General features: G+C 33.5%; 1 protein-coding gene across 1 annotated transcript in view; it reads left to right on the forward strand.

Moving 5' to 3' along the window:
• Positions 1–24635, forward strand: part of MAN2A1 (mannosidase alpha class 2A member 1) — a 163249-nt gene that overhangs the window by 65067 nt on the left and 73547 nt on the right. Inside the window, exons 6-11 of the mRNA XM_028510212.2 lie at positions 4874–5047; positions 7703–7889; positions 11355–11532; positions 16422–16624; positions 19821–20003; positions 24510–24624. Of these exons, the coding sequence (XP_028366013.1) occupies positions 4874–5047; positions 7703–7889; positions 11355–11532; positions 16422–16624; positions 19821–20003; positions 24510–24624 (1040 nt within the window). The remainder of the gene's footprint in view (positions 1–4873; positions 5048–7702; positions 7890–11354; positions 11533–16421; positions 16625–19820; positions 20004–24509; positions 24625–24635) is intronic.

Here is a 24635-nt window from a genome sequence, read left to right on the forward strand (position 1 = left end):
ACCACCATCTATTTTTAGGACTTTTTCAACATCCCCAAAAGAAACCTCTTACTCATTAGTAGTCACATCCCTTTCTGACAACTTGCTTCCTTGACCCAGGCCCGGCAACTACTAATCTGCTTTTTCCACGTATAGGTTTTACTATTCTGGACATTTCACTCAAGTGGAATCATACATTATATGGACTTTGTGACTAGCTTCTTTCACTTGCCATTATGTTTTCAAGATTGAACAGTGAATCAGGGCTTCATTCCTTTTCAGAGCTGAATAACATTTTTTTTATTCTTCAGTTGATGAACATTTTGATTGTTATCCTTTTTGACAGCTATGAATAATGTTACTACCATACATTTGTATCAAGTTTTTGTGAGGACATGTGTTTTAATTTTGGGAGTAATATACCCAGGAATGGAACTGTTAGGTCATATGGTAATTCTGTATTTAGCATTTTGAAGAGCTGCCTAATTACTTTTCAAAATGGCTGCAACATTAACTTTTCTACCAGTGGTATGTGAGGGTTCTATTTTAACTTCTCTACATTTTCAACAACACTGGGTATTGTCTTCTTTTTTGTTTTAGCCATATTAGTATGTATGCAATAGTATTTTATTGTGGCTTTGATATGCATTTCCCTAAAAGCTAATGATGTTAAACATCTTTTCATGTGTATATTGGTTATTTGTATATCTTCTTCAGAGAAATGTGAGTTCAAATTATTTGCCTACTTTAAAAATTGTGGGGTTTGTTGGGGGGCGTTTATTGTTGACTTGGAAGAGTACTTTTTATAGTCATAATACAAGTTCCTTGTCGGATAATGATTTTCAAAAATTTTTTCCATTCTGTGGATTGTTGTTTCAGTTACTTGAAGGTGTCCTTTGATGAACAAAAGTTTTAATTTTCATGAAATCCACTTTATTTCCCTTTTGTCACTTGTGTTTTCGATGTCATATTTAAGAAACCATTTTCTAACCCAAGGTCACGAGGAATTATTCCTGTGTATTTTTTTTCTAGGAGGTTTATGGTTTTAGCTCTTACATTTAGATAATGAACACATTTTAAAATACGGAGTTTCTTCTTAATGTACCTTTGGCTGCATCTTTAAATTAGTTACTCAGTTTTATTTTCTAAACAGTTCAGAACAACATTATGTTGTAGACGTTATTTTTACATTTGGTTATGGCATGCTTTTGTGACCTTTATTACACACATTGCACCATTATAAACTTTTATGAGTTTGAGTTTTTATAATTGTCTTTTGCCCAAAATATCCATTTTTGCAATTATTTTCTGATTTCATGTAAGCTTCAATATTAAATGTACCTGAAATAATTCAGTTTTATTAGTTGTATTATTTATATTATTCATATTCTAATTTTTAAGTCTAGTAGGTTTGCCAAAAATTGAGTGGTGTGTTCTTTTAAATGATTGTTTTCTATAATTTTTCCTAACAAGTTTTTACTTTTAACATATTTTGGTAATCTTAATCTTGCATAATGGCACAAAATATTTTCTGTGACATTCCCTGGTTTAATTGGTTAATAACATTTTCAATTTTTCTTATATGTAGTTTTTCTTAATTTTCCCCTTCTTTAAAAAAATAATTGCTTACAACAAGAAAAACTCTAGTGGGTTACTGGTTTCAGGTGTCTGCCTAGCACAAACCTCCCTTTATGTAAAAGTTTATAAAAATGTCCTTTACATTCTCTTTTACATTATTACCTCTTAGGGATGCTATAATTCACTGCACGTAGTTGCTACTCCTGTGGATCAAGTGGTTTTGTTATGGAAACTTTTAATAAGATCACCAGTGATGCTAAAATTTCAGACATCACTGCAGCATAAGATGTTAATTTTTACTCTTGTTTTATAAGCTTATTCTGCTCTTGTTATTTGGGGCAACGTGTATTTTTTGTTTTATAACTTAGTTTTGATATTTCAAACTTAAAAAAGTTGCATGATAGTGCTTGGGAAGGGCTCCCATATATCCTGTACTTAAATTCATATGCATCTTTTTCTGAATCATTTGAGAGTAAGTTGGAGACATCTTGTCCTTTTATTTCTCAGTCCTTCATTGTGTGTTTTCTCTGAAATGAGGACATTTTCTTATATAATAAGGTAGTTATCAAATTAGCAATGTTAGCAGTGATACAATACTATAGTCTGTTTCATAGGCTATATTCAGATTTTGCAAATTGTTTCAATAACGTTTTTTATAAAAGCTGATTTTTTTTTTACCTTCCAATTTAGTATCCAATCCAGGGTTGTGTATTGCATTTAGTTGTCATGTCTCTCTTTCTTTAATCTGGAACTGTTCTTCAGGATTTCTTTGGATTTCTTTGGATTTCTTGACCTTGATATTTTTTGAGGAGTACAGGTGTCTGGTGTAGAAAGTTAGTCAATTTTAGTTTATCTGTTTCCTTATGGTTAGCTTCAGGTTATTTTTATTCTCTCCTTCCTATCAATCTGTCTACCTATCTACCTACCTACCTAATCTAACCTTATGTATTTATTTTGCTAGATCGCTAGAATATCTCTGTGGTGATGTTCTGTCATCCTCAGTACGTCCTATCAGGAGGCTCATGATGTCTCTGCTCCAGTATCAGTCATGTTAGCCTTGATAGGTTGCTTAACTTGTGCCTGTTAAGTCTCTTTGCTATATTGTTACATTTTCTCCTTTCTAATTAGTAACTAATTTGTGTGAGATACATTGAGAATAGGTAGATATCATGGTCCTCATTAAATGTTATGTTTTAGTTTTAGGATCTATTCATGATTTCCTAACTTCATTCTGTAATTATTAGTTGGCAGCCTACTAACAGAAAGCATTTCTTTTTTATTTTCTGCTTATTTATAGGCTCATGGATTCTTACTTTATTCAATGGGTTATAATCCAGCACTCTTATTATTTATTTTGACTACCCTTTTTTCCCAAATGTGGCAGTGAAAGCCTCTTCAGGCTGTCAACTGAGTTAATTTAATATGTTCCCATAATTCTTTGACCATTTCTTTAATTTATGGCATAAGAATATGTCCCAGGCTTACCTTGTACTTTCTAGCCTCAACCCTGGGATAAACCATTTCTTCAAGGTTATTTTTAATGGAGCATGGTGTTTAGAGATTCAGATCTGGGAACTACAGTGAGCTCATTGGTACTGAGGTGTTAACTGTATCTAGGCCCTTTTAGTGCACTGAGCTAGGAAGTGTGTGTGTGTGTGTGTGTGTGTACTAAAAATGGTAAATTAGTACAGATATTTCCTATTTTAATTCAGTATCATATGGTATATTCCAGTCTCCCACATTTACATGTTTGTGGTTCCTTTTTTTAACAGTGAAAATCTTGTCCTAATTTGTTTAATCTTTAAATACATAGAAGGTAGTTTCAGAATTATTACTCATAGTGCTGCAAAAAATTACTGAGTAGATTTCAAGATTTCTTTACAGTTTTTGGAGATAAATTACATATGTGAAATGCACAAGTTTCATGTGGTCAGTTTTTTAAGTTCTAATGCATAGTATTGGTCCTCTGAGAGTTCTGACATCCCTTTGTCAGTCTGTTCTGCTGGTTTCCCAACTTGGTTTTCACCTTTAGTACTGTTCTGCAGAGGCCTTCCTGCTGCTGTCTTTTCTGTTACTCTGGGTTACATTGTTTGTGTGATAGTGTCTGCAACTAGAGTCAGAAATAAGATTAATTCATTTTTGTAATCCTAGGGCCTGTCATAGTCTTAGATATATAGAAGGCGCTAAATAGGCATTCAAATAAAAAATACACACAGTAATACTATTTATGTTGATTTATAGGTTGTATGTACGTGATTTCTTTGAGAATCCTGAATAAGTAAAAGATCAGACTTGTATTATGCCAAATGAATAATTGTATTTCATCAGTTCTAATCTGTGCATTTATTTATTTACTACATTTTCTCCTCTGAAATTGAGATCTATCTTTAGTTGATGGCTTTTAACATTGGTGGGGGTAAGGTGTGAAAACTCTATTGACATCTTTTAGGTAGAGAAAATGCACCAGCATCAAAAAGAGAAAACAGAATGTTGACATACGGGAGGGGCCTTGGGAGACTGGGTGAAAAAGGTGAAGGGATTAATGAGTACAAATTGGCAGTTACAGAACAGTCACAGAGATGTAAATTACAGTATAGGGAAATGTACTCAGTAATACTGTAATAACTATGTATGGGGCCAGGTGGGTGCTTGAAATATCAGGGGACCATTCTGTAAAGTATGTGATTGTTTAACCACCATGCTATACATCTGAAATTGATACAGAATAATATTGAATGCAAACTGTAATTGAAAAAAATTTAAATGCAAAAAAACTTAAGACTTAGTGAAATATGATAGTTATTTTGGTCAGTTCTGCCACTGTTTAATAAGATGATTTGGAATAGCTGAAAGGCATAAAAGACAGTGTAAGAATTTCTTAAATGTTGGGATTTGGGAGTACAAAATGAAATGAGTTAGTTGACTTGTTTTTATTGCATAATAGCAAATTGAGGGGATATCCAGCTTCACAAAAGATAGGACTGTGAGATCCTAGAAGGAGGACTTGATTCTGTTTGTTTCTCTAGCTCCATTGAATGGCAGGAATTTTTTAATATCTACAAGGTGACAGAGTGCTTATTTCAGCCATCAACTGATTTAACTTCCAGTGTGATCCCGCTGCCTGGGAGACACATCGCAGTGGCAGGACCCTCCCTTCAGAGCTTCCTGTTGGGAGGGCTCCTAAAGGCAAATGCTGGGCAGTCACTTTGTCTTCAGACTGAGGAGACCATAGACCTCTGGATCTGACTGTGTTGTGACTTCTCTTTATTTCATTTGTTAATTAAAAAGAAATAACGCTTGTTTTTTTTCCCAACAGGAGTGAAACCTAGATCTGGTTGGGCTATTGATCCTTTTGGACATTCACCAACAATGGCTTATCTTCTAAACCGAGCTGGATTTTCTCACATGCTTATCCAGAGAGTTCATTATGCAGTTAAGAAACATTTTGCTTTGCATAAAACACTGGAGTTTTTTTGGAGACAGAATTGGGGTATGTAGGATTTGATGAAAGTTGAAGTTCTCACTTGACCTAGAAGCTATTTCATAAGAGTTGTGAATTCATGCCATTATGGGTTTTATTCAGAATGTCAGTCTTGAAAATCAGGTTGCCCGAAGGTACATGTTCTTATTTTTCCTATGTATGCATGCCAGAATTCTTTTAAACAGTAGTGAAAATATTTATCTATAGAACTTTGTAGACTCTTATGCATAAAGGAAATAAGTAGAAGGAATTAATCTTTTGCAAATAATACTTCACTTTTATATTAAAAAGCACCTGTTTTATCACAAAATTAGTCTTAGAACTAATATCAAATCATTTATCTCATATTCATTCAGCCAGTGTTTTTTTCCTTCTTTCTCTCTTGTCTCCGCATCTATTAAGAATTGCCTTTTAAAACCATAATCCTGTCCTCTGAGATCAGCTCTTATATTACCCATATTGCTTACTTTCTTACTGTGTTTTGTGGACACTCAGGCCTTCCAAGGATATACTTCTGCAGCTCTTTGTTGGGGGAGAAGAGACAACATTTAGGTCTTTTGGGAGGCTTTTGCTTTTCCCACCCCTATTTAAAATTCAGAACACCTTATTTTAAATTTATTTTTTATTTATTGAATCTTTATTAGGGGTCATGCATTGTATTATGTGCCTTGTACTACCTCTCTCATTAGATCTTCAGAATAATTCTTTACATTAGGGTCTATTATTATCCCTTTCGTATAGTGAAGAAGTGGAGGCTTAGAGATGTGAGGTCATTTGCCAAAAGTCACATGGGGAGTGGGTACAGAGCTGAGACTTGAATCAGTTTAGAAGCTGAGGCTCCTAACCCTTGTCACACACTGCTTTCCCAGGATTGAGTTCACAGTCAGATTTCATCTGAGAAAAAGGATTTAGTTGATAAAACAGTGTTCAGAATTACTACATTACATCATACTTGCTTTCCTGTGTAATCTAGTTCCCCCTCTTAAGTGTTTTAGAAAAATCATGTGTAAATCTAGATGTAACTTTCTTATATGTTCTGCTATGTTTCAATAAAGAAAGAAGATAGCTATATAATTTTTATTTTGGAAAATTAAATCTGTAGGGAAAACAAGAACTTGTAGAGAGTTTGATCAGATGCAAAGGAGGATATTGATTTTTTTACAAAAGGATTCTTAATTTGAGGGAGCCCTACTTAAACCATTGCCTACATCCTAATTTCCCATAAATATTAGTCAACAAGGAATTACTGAGCACTTTTATGTAGTTAATAATACTGAGCTTGAAAGAAAATAGAAAATGTCCTTGCCTGTAAGGAAATTATGGTCTCATCTGATAAAAAACAACACTGAATGTAGCAGAAAAACTAAAATTTGTAAGTGGACTGTTAAATAGTTGTAGTGTAAGAAGAAACAGTAGGGTATGTCCTTGATCATAGGAGAAAGGAGGAGGAAGTTCCATCAATTCTGAGACTGGTAACAACCTCTGTGCAGTTAGTAAGCATTGTAGTGACCAGCATCCATGGTGTCACACTCATGACGTGATTCAGTGAAACATCTGGCAGCAGAAAATGATAACAGATTATAATAACTTTAAAATTTGGAAAAGAATTAGCACTTAAGCTAAATGGAGTGAGAGGTAGAACAAATATTTTAGGATTTATCTGATAGATTTGAATATGTTGCTTTAGTTATGTTTTGCAATTAAGTTGAGCTTCTTTGTGTGTTCTGAGCCTTAATGAGGCAGTTTTCATTTTTTAAATGTGCATGTTGCTTCTTTTGTCCTTCTTTTTTCTGTCTTTATTATAAAAGTAATGCATACCCATTTTTGAAGATTTGAAACCCATGAAGAAATAAAGGGGGATAGCTATTCACAGCTCAGGATCATACAAAGATAATAACTTTTAACTACTGCCCTTTAGTCTTACTGGGTGGTTGGCTTCTGAACTCAAGGGCAGTTATATCAACACCTTGCTGGCATTTGTGTTTTAATTTAAAACAATTCTGCATCAGGAATCAGTGCTTGTTTACCATATTTTTTGTTTGCTTGTTTTGTTTTTGAAAATCCTTCTTTTCTTATGCTCCCGTCTCAGTGGAAAGTCCCGTTGGCTTTTTATTGGTGAGCATTGGGGTGACTCCATGAACTCTACCGGTTGTGCTTCCTTCTTCTTCCTGTGAGACGTAGATAGGAATTTGCCCACTATTGTCACAAGCGCCACCTTCTTTCTGTTTCCTCTTTTACTTTCTTCCTCTGTTCTCACCCAGCCTCTGCAGCTAATGGTCTCTCTCAGTGTATCCTGTTAATGGGAGGTGGGAACAGGTGTGGCAGGAGCTGAAAGCCAGGATGGCCATGGCCATAATTTTAGATGAGCTGATTATAAATTTTGCTTCTGCTCAGATTGTATCATCCAGGTCAGCAGATGCTGGTTTATAATGGGACTTTTTTGCCTCTGCTAAGTTTAAATATAAGAGGTAGATCTTACTCAGGTGTATCTTACTTTAGGCTGGCGGTCATTCAGTACTGCCGGGGTATATCGTAGTAGGAGTTAAAGGGATTGTTGATTTAGGGCCGAGCTTGCATTATGTAAGTATAAAGTCTGGCATTCTGAAGAGTTTTGGGAAAACAAAATTTATAAATGCAGGTTTGTCTGTTGGCTCTTTATTTTAGATCTGGGATCTGTCACAGATATTTTTTGCCACATGATGCCCTTCTACAGCTATGACATCCCTCACACTTGCGGACCTGATCCTAAAATATGCTGCCAGTTTGATTTTAAACGGCTTCCAGGAGGCAGATTTGGTTGTCCCTGGGGAGTCCCCCCAGAAACAATATATCTTGGAAATGTCCAAAACAGGTATGAAAACAATACATTTCATATGACAACATCTTGAACAAACAAGCATTAGTTGCTTGTTGCTGAAGGGGTGAATAAATAGGCTTCAGTAGCCAACAATATCCTCGTTCAAGGTTTTCATTCAAACCAGATGTAAAGCAACTTAAAAAGCCAGAGCCTTGATGATGCCTGTTATGTGCTAAGGCTTAATGGAAAGTGAACAACAGTAGATCAATATACAATGGATAATGTATAATGAACTGTTACTACTCTCTCCTTTGCCCTCATTATAAAAGCCTTCTGCTGTGTTTGAGTGATTTCATATACTTTTGTTGATAATAAAATTTCTGCTCTCTATTGTATAAATTGGTAAGAAAAGCAACCCAACTACAAGCACATATTTATTGAAATGGAACACATAAAGAGTGTAATTATTTGTTCCCTTAATAACAGTTTCAATAATAGTGAATGCTGCCTAGCCTGATGAATATACACATCTTTGCATCTCGGTGATGTGTTTGAATTACAGGAAACTTTAATTAGAAATATTTATACCTAAAGATATTTAAATAAAAATCAAAGCAATGAACATATTTTCAAGAAGATTGCTGATGATGGAATTATTAAATCAAGTTCCATATAGTTATTTTGGTGCTTTTAAAATTTGATTTATTCACTTAAATATTAGTGGCATATACTGAATGCATTAAAATAAAACGTATGTTATTATATAAACCACTCAGCTCTGCTAGAAAAACAATATAGCCTTTTAAATAAGATCTTTGCACTGTGCTCTGTCAAGTGTATTTATTTAAAAAATTGTTTTTTAAATAATGTGTGTGAGGAGGAAGGTGAGATTGGATCTCTTTGCCTAGAGCAAGTCCTTGTGATGATAAAGAAATTATTCCAGTGTGAACCTGGTGGCAGACACAAAAGTATTTTAGCGTGGCAGCCTCCTTCAAGCCATGGATCCTTGCCATCAAAGTCTGACTTTCACAGTTGTTTTGAAAAACTGTCCAAGATTAGGGATTAACATTGTTTCATTTTCTTGGTTCCTACAGCAGGGAGAATCACCAAGGAACACTGAACAAACAGCCTGCTTTCAGGGGTTAGGCTAGTTAGAGAAAATAGTGGAGTGTATTAAGCAGTAAGAGGTGGGGGGTGGGGCACGGTTGGCCTGCCTATTTCCTTGAGAAAACTGCTGTTTGTCACTGAATCAGGTATTTACACTAATCCTCTCAGCTCAGGTGGTCAGGGATAGGGAACTGCTTGTAGGGTATAGCCAGAAGCTTCTTTCTTCATTTGGGGAGTCCCAGTGTACCCAGATGTATTATGAGCTCCCTCTTTTTGGGCAGGGGCGGGGGGGGGGGGCTTCTGTGAGTACCTGAAAGGCGTTTTCATGTGTAATACTTTTGCTGTGTCATCTGACCTTTCAAGAGCACACCTTGTGCTCATTCAATTCCAGTGTTTCTGAAAGTGGTTTCCAAGCACCTGGGGGCATACGGGTAAATGAATCTATGTAATACTTGCATAGATTAAAAACATATTATTCTAAGTCTTGAAATTTTAACACTGCTGATTATTTCACAGCCAAATATCACCTTGTTTTGAACTTTGTGATGAATGGAGATCTAACACAGACCTTCCATCTTAGTGACATTTGACTTTTTAACACCCTAAAGAAAGTGAAATTTTACTACATTATACAAGTGATATATTTGATACGTGTAGTTCAGTAGGTTCCTCTACTTTGAATATAAAGAAACACCATTCTTCATCAATTTTAGTTTTTGGTATAGAACCATGTATTCTACATTTGATGATGATTTACATGTTAGATAATTTTCCTGGTTCTGCTTAAGTTGACATTACTTACCGAGTAGAATAAGTGAAGGGCAAATTACAGCCACGCATCCTTATGTGATGTTGGTCAATTCATTCATCATTACTTTAACATATATTTAGTGAGTATCCACTGTCAGCTGATGTAGGTTGGTCCCTTAGCTTTCCTGGTGTTGACACTTTCTGAGCAGATGCTTGAAAGTTGGGATAGTTGCTGAGTGGAAAAGGCATATCATTAATGTTCATGATTCCTTTCATTTTATGTGTTGTACATGTGTACAAATGAGATATTAAACTTTGGGATGCATTTAAATGATCACATATCCTCTTTTATGCTGGCTGTCTGAGGGGTCTTGTTTAGTGACCAATCATGGTATATCGTATACTAATGATTTATATATTTGGTTTTTACTCTTATTTCTTTTGGTCTTTCTTATCTTTCTATGTGATTAATCTTGTATGTATTTTTTTTAACTGTAAGAAAATACTCTAATGATAATCAAAAAACTATGTTGTCTGTGAACATTCTGGTTGTATTTTATCAAGCTATTAAATTTTTGCTAATAATTTAATACTTGTAAAGCAGTTTTAATACTTGTAAAGCAAAACTTGTAATCTCTAAATAAGTAGAGATTATTCATATAAAGAGATTGTGTGAGATTCTCGATTTAATTAAATGTTTTTTCATAATTTTTATAAAATGCCTCTTTCCATCATTGACATCCTTTGAGTTTCATAAGTTTTTCATTGTGAATTAGAATTTACTTCTAGATCATCCTCGAGGTGAAAATTGAAATACTTGGTAAAAAGCATATTTGTCATTTATCATTAATTTCTTAAGCTTTGGTCTTATAAACATGGAGAACTACTCTAGTTCTCCTTGTTTAATTTTATTTTCATAGGCCTTTCTATTCGTTTCTGTTCTCAGACTTCCTCAGTTGGTGCCCATTCAGCACTTTCCAAAGGGTTTTCTGCAGAATACTAGAATATGAAATAGAAAACATATCAGCAAGTTGTGTTTAGCTGACCTTTTGAGTCATGGGTTAGAGCCCAGGGACATAGCAAACAAAGGAGCTTACTCAAGTCCTGAGCTTTAGCTATCAATCAGTATTGAGGACAGCATGAAAAATACTAAGATTATTGATGGCAGGTGTTAAGTGAGTTGATTTTCTACCTTTAAGAAAAGAAATATGGTTCTATAATTGATTTCATTCAGACTATACTTTTCATGTGTTTGATCAGGCATTTTCATATAAATTAGAGAAAGAGATACTAAGTTGAATCAAACTTTAAAGTTCACATAGTTGAGAAACCCTTATTGTCTTTGTGGACTGTGTGGGATCCAGCCTCTGGCTGGGCTTTCGGAGGACACTGATGCCCCAGTAATTATATCACAAAGTTGGTATGTGACTTTATTTCTCTAAAGATGATGCTTTGGGACGCTATAAGTTTTTCTATCTGATTAGGAACTTATGGATATTTTAAATAGATATGAAATTAGCATGATAGTTTAAAAATCTGCCTCATAAATCACACTAACCTATGATATAGGTAAATAGACAATTTCTTCTAATACAATATACTTTTTAATAAGTTGCCCATTGTTCTTTTCTTAATACTATTTTTTTTTTTTAAATTCTGTAGGGCTGAGATGCTTCTAGATCAATACCGAAAGAAGTCAAAACTTTTCCGCACTGCAGTTGTCCTGGCCCCACTCGGAGATGACTTCCGCTACTGTGAACGCACCGAATGGGATCATCAGTTCAAGAATTATCAGCTGCTTTTCGATTATATGAATTCTCAACCTCGGTATAATGTTAAGGTAATGAGAAGATATATAATTATGATTCTGGATTTGAAGTTGAGCCTTCATTATTAACTGAAACTAAAAGACAATACGCTGAGTTGCTTTGTCCCACATGCCAGTATTTCTTAGAACATAAAGTCATTATGTACAAGTCTAATTCATGAAGAAGAAAATTACCTGCTACTCTAGTTCCATTTCCAAAGTTTTCCAGTTCCTACCACTCCATGAAGGTTAGAGAGCCATTACTTTCATGTGGTTGAAAACATGTACCTACTAAGTTGTGATCCTCATTTTTCAATGATGTTCTGTTTTTCTACCAGCATTGACAATTTATTGTTTCTCTCTGACAATTGCATTTTTGTGATTTAGTATTGTGACTGGCAGATGAAGATGAACATGTCATGAATTTTGCAAACAAATGTCCAGAGAATACACTAGTATTTTTTCTTAGATGAGAGAAGACTTCTGAAATTAATCATTCGTTTGTAGTTTTCACTTCTTTTTTCTTATGGAAAATTTAAAATGTATCTTAAATGAGAATAACACAAGTACATCCCCCGCCACCTGCAATCCATGGTTTAGCTACAACTCAAAGCCACTTTTTTTGTGCAGCTCCGCCTCACTGTCATCTCATTCCTCTCCCTGGGATTATTTTGGAGCAAATTTCAGATGTCATATAGTTTCATCTGTAATCATTTCAGTATCTACCTCTAAATGAAAAGGACTCTGTTTGAAAATATAATCATAATACCATTATCACATCTAAAAATTAGCAACAATTTATTAATAAGATTCAAATTTTTCTGATCTCCTAAAAGCATTTTTTCACAGATGCTTTGTGTGAGTCAAGATTCAAACAAGAGTCATATAATAGACCCTTTATGAGAAAATTAATTATCCAACATGTTTATTATATTCACATATTAACTTTCAGGCAGTAGAAAATCTGTGAAAACACTGTAGAAGAGAAGTGATGTTATTGTGTAGGAAATTAGAAAGCTGGTAATGGACCACATTTTATGTAGTGAAAATTAAAGTTTATTAAGTAAACTTAATATCAAATAGATAAATAAAATGTCAAGTTTATTTAAGATACTTACAATTGAATTTCTACCAGATTATGAACTCTGAGCATCAGGATTATGTTTAAAGCATTTCTGTAATGAAAATATTCTCAGAGATGAACATCTGATACCCACACGTATGTATATGGGTATTTTTTTTTGTCCTCATCCAAGGACATGCTTATTGATTTTAGAGGAAGGAGAAGTGAGTGGGAGAGGAGGGGAGAGAAACATCGATGTGGGAGGGAAACCACATCGGTTGTCTCTTATATTTGCCCGAATGGGGACCAAACCCAGAACCTAGGCATGTGCCCTGACTAGGAATTGAACCTGCAATCCTTTGGTTACAGGACGATGCTACAACCAACTGAACCACACCAGCCAAGGCTGTATGTGGGCATTTTATCTGTAACTATATTTTCCTGGGGAATGGTTTTGAGATCAATAAAAGGACCTTACTCTGAAGAATTAAACCCATATTTTAGTACTTTACCTATTTCCTTCTTTGTTTGTACACTGGAACACTTTCTTTAAGTAATTTTTAAAATTGAAATATGTATATAGGAGAAGTACACGTATCATAAGTGTGTGAAGAATGTTTTCAAGTTTAAAAACCCAATCTCCAAGTCATTACCAAGTCCTTCAAAAGTAATCATATTTTTACTTGTGTCACCATGATTACTGTTGCCTCTTTTTAAATTTTATAAAAAGGGAATCTTAAGCATGTGTTATTTTGTGTCTGACTTTTTTTGCTCCACATAATATTTGTAAGATATATTCATTCATGTTGTTGCATGTAGCGGTAGTTTATTCATTTTTAATGTTGTGTATCTCTTTCCATTTGATAAATATACTACAATATATTCATTCTGATGTTACTGGACATTTAGGTTGTTTCTATTTTTGTCTATGACAAATATGTGCTGGTTTTATTTTGTATTTCCCTGGTAGTTAATGAGGTTGAGCCTTTGTCTCATACTTTATTGCCACTTGGGTACCTTCTTTTATAAAGTGCCTATTTAAGTCTTTTGGTGATTTTTTTTTTTTAAACTCGGTTGTCAGTTTCTAACCATTTATAGTTCCTTTATGTATTTTGGGTTGAATCTTTTTTCTGATGAAAGTTCTGCAAATATTATCTTCCCCTGTATAGCCTATATTTAATTAATGCTGTCTTTTGATGAACACAAATTCTTAATTTTAATTGAATCTAACAAAACAATATTTTCCTTTATGGTTAGTGCTTATGTTCTGTTTAAGAAATTTTTGTTCATTCCATGGTAATGAATTTATATTTCTTATGAAAATGTCCTCTAGAACCCTTATTGTTTTATCTTCAACATTTAGGTCTGTAGTCCATTTGGAATTGGTTGTTGTGAAGCATGTGATGGTAGGGATCAGAATACCCATTTGCCCATGTGGATATTCAGCATTTTTTATTGAAAAACAAACAAACAAACAAACCATAGTTTCCCTATTGTACTGCAGCATCGTCTTTGTCATTAATGATGAGTTAGATTACATGCATGTGGATCTGTGTCTAAACTCTATTTGATTTTGTCTCTTTGACTAATCTTATCCTAATTACTACAGTTTTATAGTAGATCTTACTATCTGGTAGGATAAATCTTCTTGGTGGGATATTTAAAGTTACTTTGTCTAAGCTAAAAACTTACGTTTATTATTATTTTTTTTAATGAAAGGGAAAACAAGTAATTGAATAGCTAAAATATTGATAATATAGTAGCTAAGACAGCCAGTTTGCCATTGATCATAACTTACTTAACGATTTGTGTATTTTTCCTATATGATGTCCTGATACAGGAGTTGAGATTAAGGTTATATGTAAGATTTAATTATTGCTTTTTAATGTAAAAGCCATGTAATTTTTTTTTCTTTGGTTGTACTTGTATTTTTAGGTGGCCCAAATATTTACTTCATTTGAGCTACCAAGAGACTGTATAGAAAAACTTATTCTAAATATTTTCTTTTGAGACTACTTTAGCAGTGATAGAAGATTTTATTTCTGCTCTTTAAGACTGAACTAAATTTATACAAAAGCCCTCTAGGCCACTTACATAAACTTTGCTCTGGGAAATTACAAAGTAGGAAGTATTTTCATCCTACCTAATAAAAATTAATTGAAATATTTTTAAAAAGGAATAGTCAGTTGTTACTGTAAACTCTATAGCATGCCGTGGTTTCCTAAAATTTGAAATGAATTTTTGTTATCCAATAGAAATTCCTTATTATTTACATGAGTGAAGTACGACTTTGAAATATTTAGATTGTTGAATATTTTGCCACTGTATACCTTTCTGAGATCATCTATACATTCTGCTTCCTGGTAATGAGATTGAAGAAAAAATAATACTTAAAATATTAGCTAAAATATATTAAGTACTTATTATTTGCTCTTAACTTTTTAAAGTGCTTCACCTTATTTGACTTAATTATCTAGACATTTTCTGGTAGGTACTATAATTATCCCCATTATAGATGAGAAAACTGAGATACAGATTAACTTGCCCAGACAAACTCTGTTAGGTGAAGCCATGATAAAAGTGGATAGCATAGTTGAAAATTGCTTTTCTTTAATGTAAACATAGGATTGAGGAATAATCATCTGTTTTGCTGTTACAAAATTTGTTGTATCACAATAAGATTATAATAATTTATACTTATCTTACTAATGTCATATTTCCAGTTGAAATTTTGCATTTGCAGCAGAGAAATAATAGCTAAAACTTACACCATTATTTACCAGTCACGTTTCTAAGCATTTTACTTTGAACTCATTAGCTGTAACACAGAGAGACAGAGACACTGTGTAGTGTGCTTGAAGCCACATGGCAAGGATTAGAGGTAGGATTCAAACCCATGCCGTGTGGATCCAAGTTCTTTGCTGCTCTTAACCACTCTGTGAGTGTGCTACTCACTTTTTAGAACTACTTTTAATAATTTTTCTGCCACACTGAGTCAAAATGGCTTTTAATAATATATGTGTGTGTGTGTGTGTGTGTGTATAAAATGGGAAACAGCGAAAGTTAGCATCCTTTTTATTAAAAGGAACACATTCCCTGTTGAATTCTCTGTTTATTTCTAAAAACACTGTTTTAATATTTATTTATAAGGTCTGGCATAAGGTTTCTTTTTTCTTTTGATTAGTAAAATAGTTCTTATAAAAATGGATTTATGTACTGGGAATCTGAATCATTAATCAGAAACACCTATTCATTTGAGCAGTCAGCATGTTAGTCTTTGTGTTTTACCTCTCTATTCACTGTCACCTGCCCATAGAGAAAGTCCATTTTTAAAAAAAGTGACCTGCTGTGCTTGAGGTTTCTCCCTTCTGCCTTACAGGAACACATACTGAGGGGAAGAGGAGAGCAGAGTAGGGTATGTGCATATGACATATGAAAGTACTTAATGACTAATAAAACTTATTATTTCAGACTTCTGGAATATTTATGTCCTTTTTTGGAATATTTCCCCCATCTTTCTTTCATCTCTGAATTATTCCATGCCCTGATTATTGAACATTTTGAAATTCTACAGGTGTGTGAGGAGTTTTTAGAGCCACAAATTTGAAAATCTACGTAACTCTTCCTCTAACTGCTTAAGCATGCAAGTTTTCTCTTAGTTTAATTTGGGACTAGATGCAAGTAAGTGTCACTGAGTATTTCCCCCTGCTTTTGAGTTTTGTTAAATCTGAGGCACGTACTCATCTTTACTTGGAAGCTTATCTTAAACATTTATTAGTAACTTTACATTTTAGTGCAAAAGTAATTTTAAGGTAACTATGAGTAATTGAAGTACAGCCTTTTTTTGTTTTTAAACTAGATACAGTTTGGGACTTTATCAGATTATTTTGATGCTCTGGATAAAGAAGATGCATCTAGCAGAAAGAATAGCCAGTCGATGTTTCCTGTGCTGAGTGGAGATTTTTTTACTTACGCTGACCGGGATGATCATTACTGGAGTGGCTACTTTACATCCAGACCTTTTTACAAACGAATGGACAGAATATTGGAATCCCATTTAAGGTACATTTACCTTCCAATAGCTGCATGTAGTTATTCATGTCTTTTATGTTGTCATAGCCTTTTTGTAGAGTTTTGTGTAATGTACAACATTTATGGAGTGCCAGGATGTGTTTAATGTAATTGTGAAATTTTAATGAAATCAGAGCTGTGTCTTTGAAGCATAATCAAATTATTACATGGGTTTATATCTGGAACGCAAAGCAGTTTATATAATTAGTTTTTCTGGGAGGTAAATCCTGTGTTTTGTATTTTTCTAACTAATTGCCTGTATTATTGGAACACCGTGATACTATTCAGTGACACTGCCACATGTGTCTGCAGGTCAGTAATCTACCTGAATTATGGGAAACAGGAGCATGTGTCAAAAGGAGCAAATAGGGCCTGTCAGTAGCCAAAATGTGGGCCTCAAAATACATACTCTAAAACGAATGTATTTTGTAGATGGGAGAACTTTAGAGGCTTCGTCTCAGTTCTTATTTATTTATTTGAAACACATTTCTATAAGTGTGATTTTCTGCTTAGAAGAACAAAACTTATAAGAGATGAGAACTGATGGAGGCAGGGGGGTGGGGGGGACCTGATGTGAGAAAGACAGAAAAGTCAATAGAAAACATACAAACACTGTATACTGGCATTATCCAGTAGAGCTTTCAATCACTGCCCAACAGAACACTCTGCGGTGACAGAAATATTCCATTTCTGCACTGGTTAGTGTGGCAGCCACTAGCCACATGTAACTATTGAGCATGAAATGTGACCAGTGTGACTGAAGAACTGGGTGAATTTCATTTAATTTTAATTAATTCAAATGTAAGTAGTCACATGTAGCTGGTGGCTATCACAGTGCAGAGTACAGTTTTAAGTAACTGAGTCTCGTTTTTGATAAAGATAAATCACCCCAGGGATTCATATGTATGTATAGCCCAGGACAACTATTAATTTTCATGATGGATTCATTTTCAGTTCAGTTCAAATCATGAATTCATGATGATTAATTTTCATGACGAATCTCAGCATTAAAAGCAAAAAGTTATATTCCACCCTCCTCTATGCACTAGTAGAAACAGTACAGTTTGGAAAGCCTTTTTTAAGAAACATGAATTTCTTAAAAAGCTGTACTTTGGTATAAAAGTATATTTTTTTTTATTATTTTACTGTTGTGCTACTGTTATCATTATTACAAAAGGCTAACCTTTTTTGACTGTTTTTAGATATTCACAAATATGCCCGATGAATTCATTATTTTTTTTAAAGATTTTATTTATTTTTAGACAGAAGGGAAGGGAGGGAGAAAGAGAGGGAGAGAAACATCAATGTGTGGTTGCCTCTCATGCACTCTCTACTAGGAACCTGGCCTGCAAACCAGGCATGTGCCCTGACTGGGAATCGAACCAGTGACCCTTTGTTCACAGGCCAGCACTCAGTCCACTGAGGCATACCAGCCAGGGCCCAGATGAATACATTATTATTGTATTCGTAATAAAATAATATATATTATAAAGGTTTATGCATTTTATCAAATAATAGAATATTAGTTATCTGTTATGTTATTCTGAATTGTCTGATAAAAACAAAGCCAGTGTTAAATAATGTAGAGATTCTTTTGGACCACTGAATGATTTTTAAGTGTCAAGTTTTTTTTTGTGGCAAAGAGTTATGAATGTTGGTTCAATTTTAATATATATTGAACACATTTAAGGTGAAGCAGTTACTATGGGTACTATAATTTGAAAATTCTGCTGCTTTAAAATAAACAACAAAAATACATACCCTGACTGGTGTGGCTCGGTTGGAGTGTCATCCATAATTGAAAGTTAGTGGGTTCACTCCCCCATTTGGGTGCGTCTGGGCACATACAGGAGGCAACCAGTGATGCTTCTTTCTCTCCCTTCCCCTCTCTCTAATATCAATGAAAAAGTGTCAGGCGACGATAAATAAATTATAATAAAAATAAATAAAATAAAACAACAAAAAATAATTGTGAATTTCATAATATAATTAATGTATTTGAGAATAAGTTTATTGTCTGATAATAGTGGTATTTCATCCTTATGCTCACTTGTAAAAAATTTATTAAAATAGGAAAGTATAGAGAATAAATATTCTTAAAGTCCACTTTCTTACATTTCCAAAACCAGGAATATATGTTGAGTATATGTATGAACATATATGTACAATTTATTAATTTAAATTTAGTGATTCTTACACTGTACATTTCAGAAGGGTTAGAATTTAAAAGTGGAGATTATTTAGTATCTTTTCATTATTTCAATTATTTAAAGGAATTTACTTTTTTAAAAAGCACTGCAAATCTCTCCTTTTTCCTGATACCTTAATACATTGGCAAGCTACCTTGATTTTTCTCTCCATTGTCCTTAACATGTTTTGGATAAAGAACCTTCTTAAAATTTTTTACTCCATCAAGTCATGGCTCTTCTTAAAGAACTTTTTATGCCCCTATCCATAATCATATCATCTGATGGAAAAAAAAGATGAAAATTATAAATCCCATATTTTGGCTCAAAAGCTATTCTGAAAGCTAACATGTTTTATTCTTTAAAATAAATGAGAAAAGACAGCATTATGTTTTATCATTTTTCAGTTTGTATTATTAAATTCTTTGTAGTTGTATGTTACTATTCAGCCTTTAGACTCGCTCTTGTCACTGAGCTATCAAGCTATCATTTTTTCGCTTCCCCTTTACTGTTAGTGTCCCACTCATGTGGCTGTACATTAGGAGGGGAGGGGAATACCTCCCCTCCTAATATACACTCGAGAGAGTAAATGGCTTTCTGTAGTTGAAGTTCATGGCAAACGTCTTCACTGCTCTTGGAGAGAAAAAGGAAAGAAACATTTCTCTAGTTGTTACTGCTGTGTTGAGATATTTTTTCTCTATGTTATACATAAATAAGCCTGTGTTGCTGCCAGTAGGTACTGGCTTCTTTCCAGAACCATCTAGAACCTGAGCCCTTTGTATAAATATAGCAATGATGTTCTTTGATGATGAAGAATTTAGATTTATTAGCTAGATACCTTGGGGGTTTTATAGAATTGTTTATTACCAATTACTTATAAATTGTACTAAAATTATGGATTTTTACTCACCACATTTGAAAATGTGTCAATGCCATATATTTTAAATAGTAAACTAAAATGATTGTTTTCAAGTAAAAATTAATGACTTTTATGCAATCAGGTCCGCTGAAATTCTGTACTATTTTGCCCTGCAACAAGCTCAGAAATACAAGATAAACGGATTTCTTTCATCATCCTATTACGCAATGCTTACAGAAGCCAGAAGGAATATAGGGCTGTTTCAACATCATGATGCTATCACAGGAACTGCGAAAGATTGGGTGGTTGTGGACTATGGTACCAGGTAATACAATGATTGAAAAGTTACCTGAAAACCAAATCTTTTACAGTTTTGGGTCATAAGCTTATATCTTTTGATAAGGTCCGTAATGTCTGTCAAGCCATGTTAATAATAATATTCCTTAGAATATTTCTGTAGAAAAACAGCACCAATTTTTTAAGAATTTTTCAAATAATTTGTTGACAAATTAGTTCTAGCTGTCTCAACTTTTTATTGCACTTTATTACAAATGGAGTAGTAAAACATTATTATAAAACTGATCCTATTTTCTCCAAAGTACCATGAGGTACCTTCTTAACTCAGGATCTGTATCAAAATACTAGTTATAAACCAGGAAGATAAAGAGCTACACTTCATTGTATAGAGATTTAATTTCATTCTATTTCATTTCCAGTTCTCTAATACCTTACTTATTTAGAGGGACATTGACGAAAAAGAATAAACCTAGAAGCATAGCCAGCAAGTAGAAGAAACATTGTCATACATGAATGATATAAGGAACTAGAATGAGAAGGGATGGTCTGGGTATTGATATCAAAGCCATTTTCAGCATTTTGCCGGTCTGTTAGGTAGATGAAGGAGTAGAAGGACAGTTAAAAATTTTTATATTGCAGAATTAGAAACAATGAGTGCAAGCTTTGGCTCAGAAAACAGAAGATTTTTGTAAACAGTGCTTCCCAATTATAGAAAGGTTTATCTTTTGTAAGATTTCCATCATCGTGCTAGAGTTTGGGTTACCATTTATTAGGATCAGTGCAGAGGAGATTCTTACACTGGGGAAGTTTTGCTGATTGTTTCACTATAGTTTAGATGATTATTTCTTCCAGATTTTTTTTTTTTGGTATCAACAATTGGATGCTTTGATAATATTTTAAAATCATTTAAAAAATGCTCTAATTTTCTTATACAATAGTATAGATTTAAAGTGAATCTCATTTTTATATAAAAATTGATACACGGCTTATTTTACTAATTGTAGTAAGTATCAATTAAATTTTGTTAGAATATTTTGACTGCCTTTCTAGAAATTTGGGGGAAAATATTCTTGAGGTTCCATTAGTTAACCTGAGTCCTTTAAAACTATATGAAGGGTAGTATCTTGAACACCTTCTCAGTTTTCTTGTGGTGTATTTATTTGGTACCCATCTTGAGGTTTAAGCTGAACTTAAAGTGGAAAACACTCACTGGATGATAATGGTCTTGGTATTTCTCCCACAGAAAACAATTTTTGGTGGTTGCCTCTAGGATTTTTGAAAGTAAAGTCAGATTTTCCATTCTTTTTGACTTGTTCCTGTCTACTTGGTATATTGAGAGTTTAAACGTAAGGCTGCTTAGAATCAGGCCAGAGTTTCTAAGAGGAAAAAGAGAAGTCATTCTCCTGCATGGCCTGCTGTCTCCCTCTTTGTGGCTGCCATGTTGAAAGAGATTTGGATACAGGTCATTGAGTTTTTGCTATAGAACATTTTCTGTCTCATCACCTTCCCAGAAGGCCTGTCATTATATCTTCTGTGTGTTTGGTATTACTTTTTGCTTATAAAAATGTCCCTGAACAAAATTGCATCTTCGAGGAGGAAAAAACAATAATTCTCAAATTGAACTTGACATTTGTACATTTGCTTTGCGAGCACTTCACACTTCATTGGAAAGTTGTAAACAATTATCAAGTCATTATCACACATATTTTAAGTTTTACATTTCAAAGTAAGATAATTATAAACAGAGGCAGCTAGTCTTTGATGTCCTCTTGTTTTTGGACTGTTGACTACTGTTTATTCCGTTGTTAGTAGATATATCCCTATGAAGAAGTGTCTTGAGTTAAGTATTGCATTTGACTGCTAGTAATTGCAACTCAAAACAGAATAAATCGTATCCTACTTATTTTCATGCTGTATCAAATAAGGCTGCAAGTCACCAGTTCACATATGACAATCCCTTTTAGCTTTCTCTTCTGCCATCTAAGGATGACTTTTAAGAGTCATACTCTCAACAGTAGATTGAATGTTTATATAATTATAAACTGGAGAGGAAGAAGGCATCATACATCATGGTACATACATCATGGCATATTTGGAGGTTAATTCTATTTCATGGCATAAAAAATAATTAGACTGGGGCAGCGTTTATAATAGATGTTCAGCTTAAAAGTGAATAAAGGGGCTGTGTGGAATAGAAGAAGAAATGGTAATGAGGTCAGTTACAGAAAGATTTAGTATTTGTCAAATTGCGATTAAAATAAGTAGGAGAAAAAATGAACAAAGAGTTGAGTGTGAGGGTCCAAATATACAGATCAAACTTGGTATGACAAGCAAGATAAAACCTCCTTGAAACAGCAATGATAACAAACTAGAAAACTGATTCCTAATTGGTTCCATGAACTGCTCCATAATAACAGGGTGAGGACATGTTAGGAAATTGGAGGCTCTCAGAAATCCCACATTGATTTTAAGTGCTGAAATATTTAAAATTTTGTTGTATCAGTGTTTCTTAAATTTATTTACTATGTTTAGTTTTCTTTCACTTTAAACAAAGCTTTGTACATCATGAGAAAGTGTTTGGGGAATTCTGTCTAGTCTGTAGTGCTCATTTCATTAGAAAACTGCATGTTACTATGTCTGGGCCCCCATGAATAATGCTGCAGTGAACATAGGGGTGAATATATATCTTTGCAGATAAATGGTTTCAAAATTTTTAGGTAGATAGACAGAAGAGGAGTTGCTGTGCAACATGGTAACTCTAAATTTGTTGAGGAACCTCCATCCTGTTCTTCCTAATGGCTGTATCATGTTACAATCCCCCCAGCAGTGAACAAGGGATCCTTTTTCTCCACAACCTCTCCAACGCTTGTTGTTATTTGACTTGTTAATAATGGCCATTTTAACAGGTGTGAGGTCTTGATTTGCATGATTTGAGCACACAGTGTAATAATAAATATACGGGTGATGTATTATATTATCGTACACCTGAAACCTAATAATTGTATTAATCAATTTTATACCAATAATTTGGTTGAAGAAAGAAAAATTTTAAGTACAAAAAAGACTGCGTGTGTTCCTTTAGGATACAAACATTGATTCTTGGCATTCACTCAGTTTAGTTAGGACACTTTAATATGCTGTAATGCATATAAGGTTCTAGCTGATGTAGAACATGACTCTTATTTTGTAGGTTCAGACAGCCTAATAAAGATAACCACATAGATCATAAAAATAAACATAGATTGAGGGACTTGTGTCCATAACTGAATTGTATTCATTTATAGTCTTACTCTGGTGAGAATACTTGCTGCCATCTAGGTAACATTTGAATAGAAGGAGAAATTTAGCTGCATGATGGCCTGAAGTCAAATCTGTGAGATTTTAATGCTGTAGTTACAGATTTGCCATGTAAATGCATTTGACTAATAACTTGATCATGATCACATATATTTGAAGGTAATCTTAATGCTCTGTAAAAATAAGTTATTTCTAACTTTTCTAATTTTTTGTTGTTGAATGCCAACAAAAATGTATTTAATGCACAGATCCAAATATTAGCTTCCTGTGCTTGAGAAGATACTATAATCACTGTATAAAAAAATAGATTGAGTCTGCTAGTTAATTAAAAACATTACTAGTGAAGTTTCTCTACAAATTTCTCCAAAATGAGTTTACTTCGGAATACCTACTCTATAAATACTTAAAACAATAAAACTGAACTTGAAACTTCAAGCAAGTTTTTATTCTCATATGTAGTGCTTCAGCAATAACTAGCAGTAAACTGAGATTATATTCCAGAATTGATTTTGCATCAGTTGATTTGTAAACATCCTTTGGTTCCTCAGACATTAAAATACAGTTAATACACTAACGTAGTTAATACATAAAATTTACAGTTTGAATACAGTTAATAAGTTCAATGACAGAGATGAGTAAGAAGGACAAAGACAATTTCATTTTCCAAATCTGTAAAAAATTGTCTTTTTTCTAGTTTTTTTAAGAATAACTTGAAACTAAATTTAACAGAATACCTATTTGAATTCTTCAGGAATTTGAGTTTTTTGAAGTGTGTATATGGATTGAATTGAATTTTTTTGAGTAAGAATTAATCTCATGTCTTCTTTTGCTGTTTCAGTGCTTGTTAAAGATTTTTCAAAAGTGAAATATCAGATCATTGCTACAAAAAGCTGTTGGGGTAAACATGTTGGATATTCTTTTATTTGGTTACGATAGTCATAGAAAGTATAGGTACACTATATAGGTAGTTTGAATAAGTTTATGTGATTCAGGCATGTCCAGAAGTTTTCTGTTTTAAATAAATTCTGATCAGTGTTATCTTTTGATTAACCTTTTTTTTTTCTTCTAAGTACTTAGTTGGGGGCAAAAAAAGAGCCAATTCATTATAGGTTCATTCTCAGTTTCACTTTGCGGATACAGGGTGAAGGTAATGGTGGCTTGACCATTATTAAAGAAATTGAAAATATATACTGATTTTTAAATTACTTCTCAGACTGGCAAACTTTTTCGTTCACAGACTCTTTCATTCGTTAATGAATTTGAAGATGATAATTGGATATTCTGCACTACTTCTTCTTTTGAAGGACAAACAGTCGTACGAATCTTACACTTCTGTTATTGTCCTGGAAATGGTTAGTTGATA

The sequence above is a fragment of the Phyllostomus discolor genome, chromosome 3 (assembly GCF_004126475.2).
Source record: "Phyllostomus discolor isolate MPI-MPIP mPhyDis1 chromosome 3, mPhyDis1.pri.v3, whole genome shotgun sequence".
Classification (NCBI taxonomy): Eukaryota; Metazoa; Chordata; class Mammalia; order Chiroptera; family Phyllostomidae; genus Phyllostomus; species Phyllostomus discolor.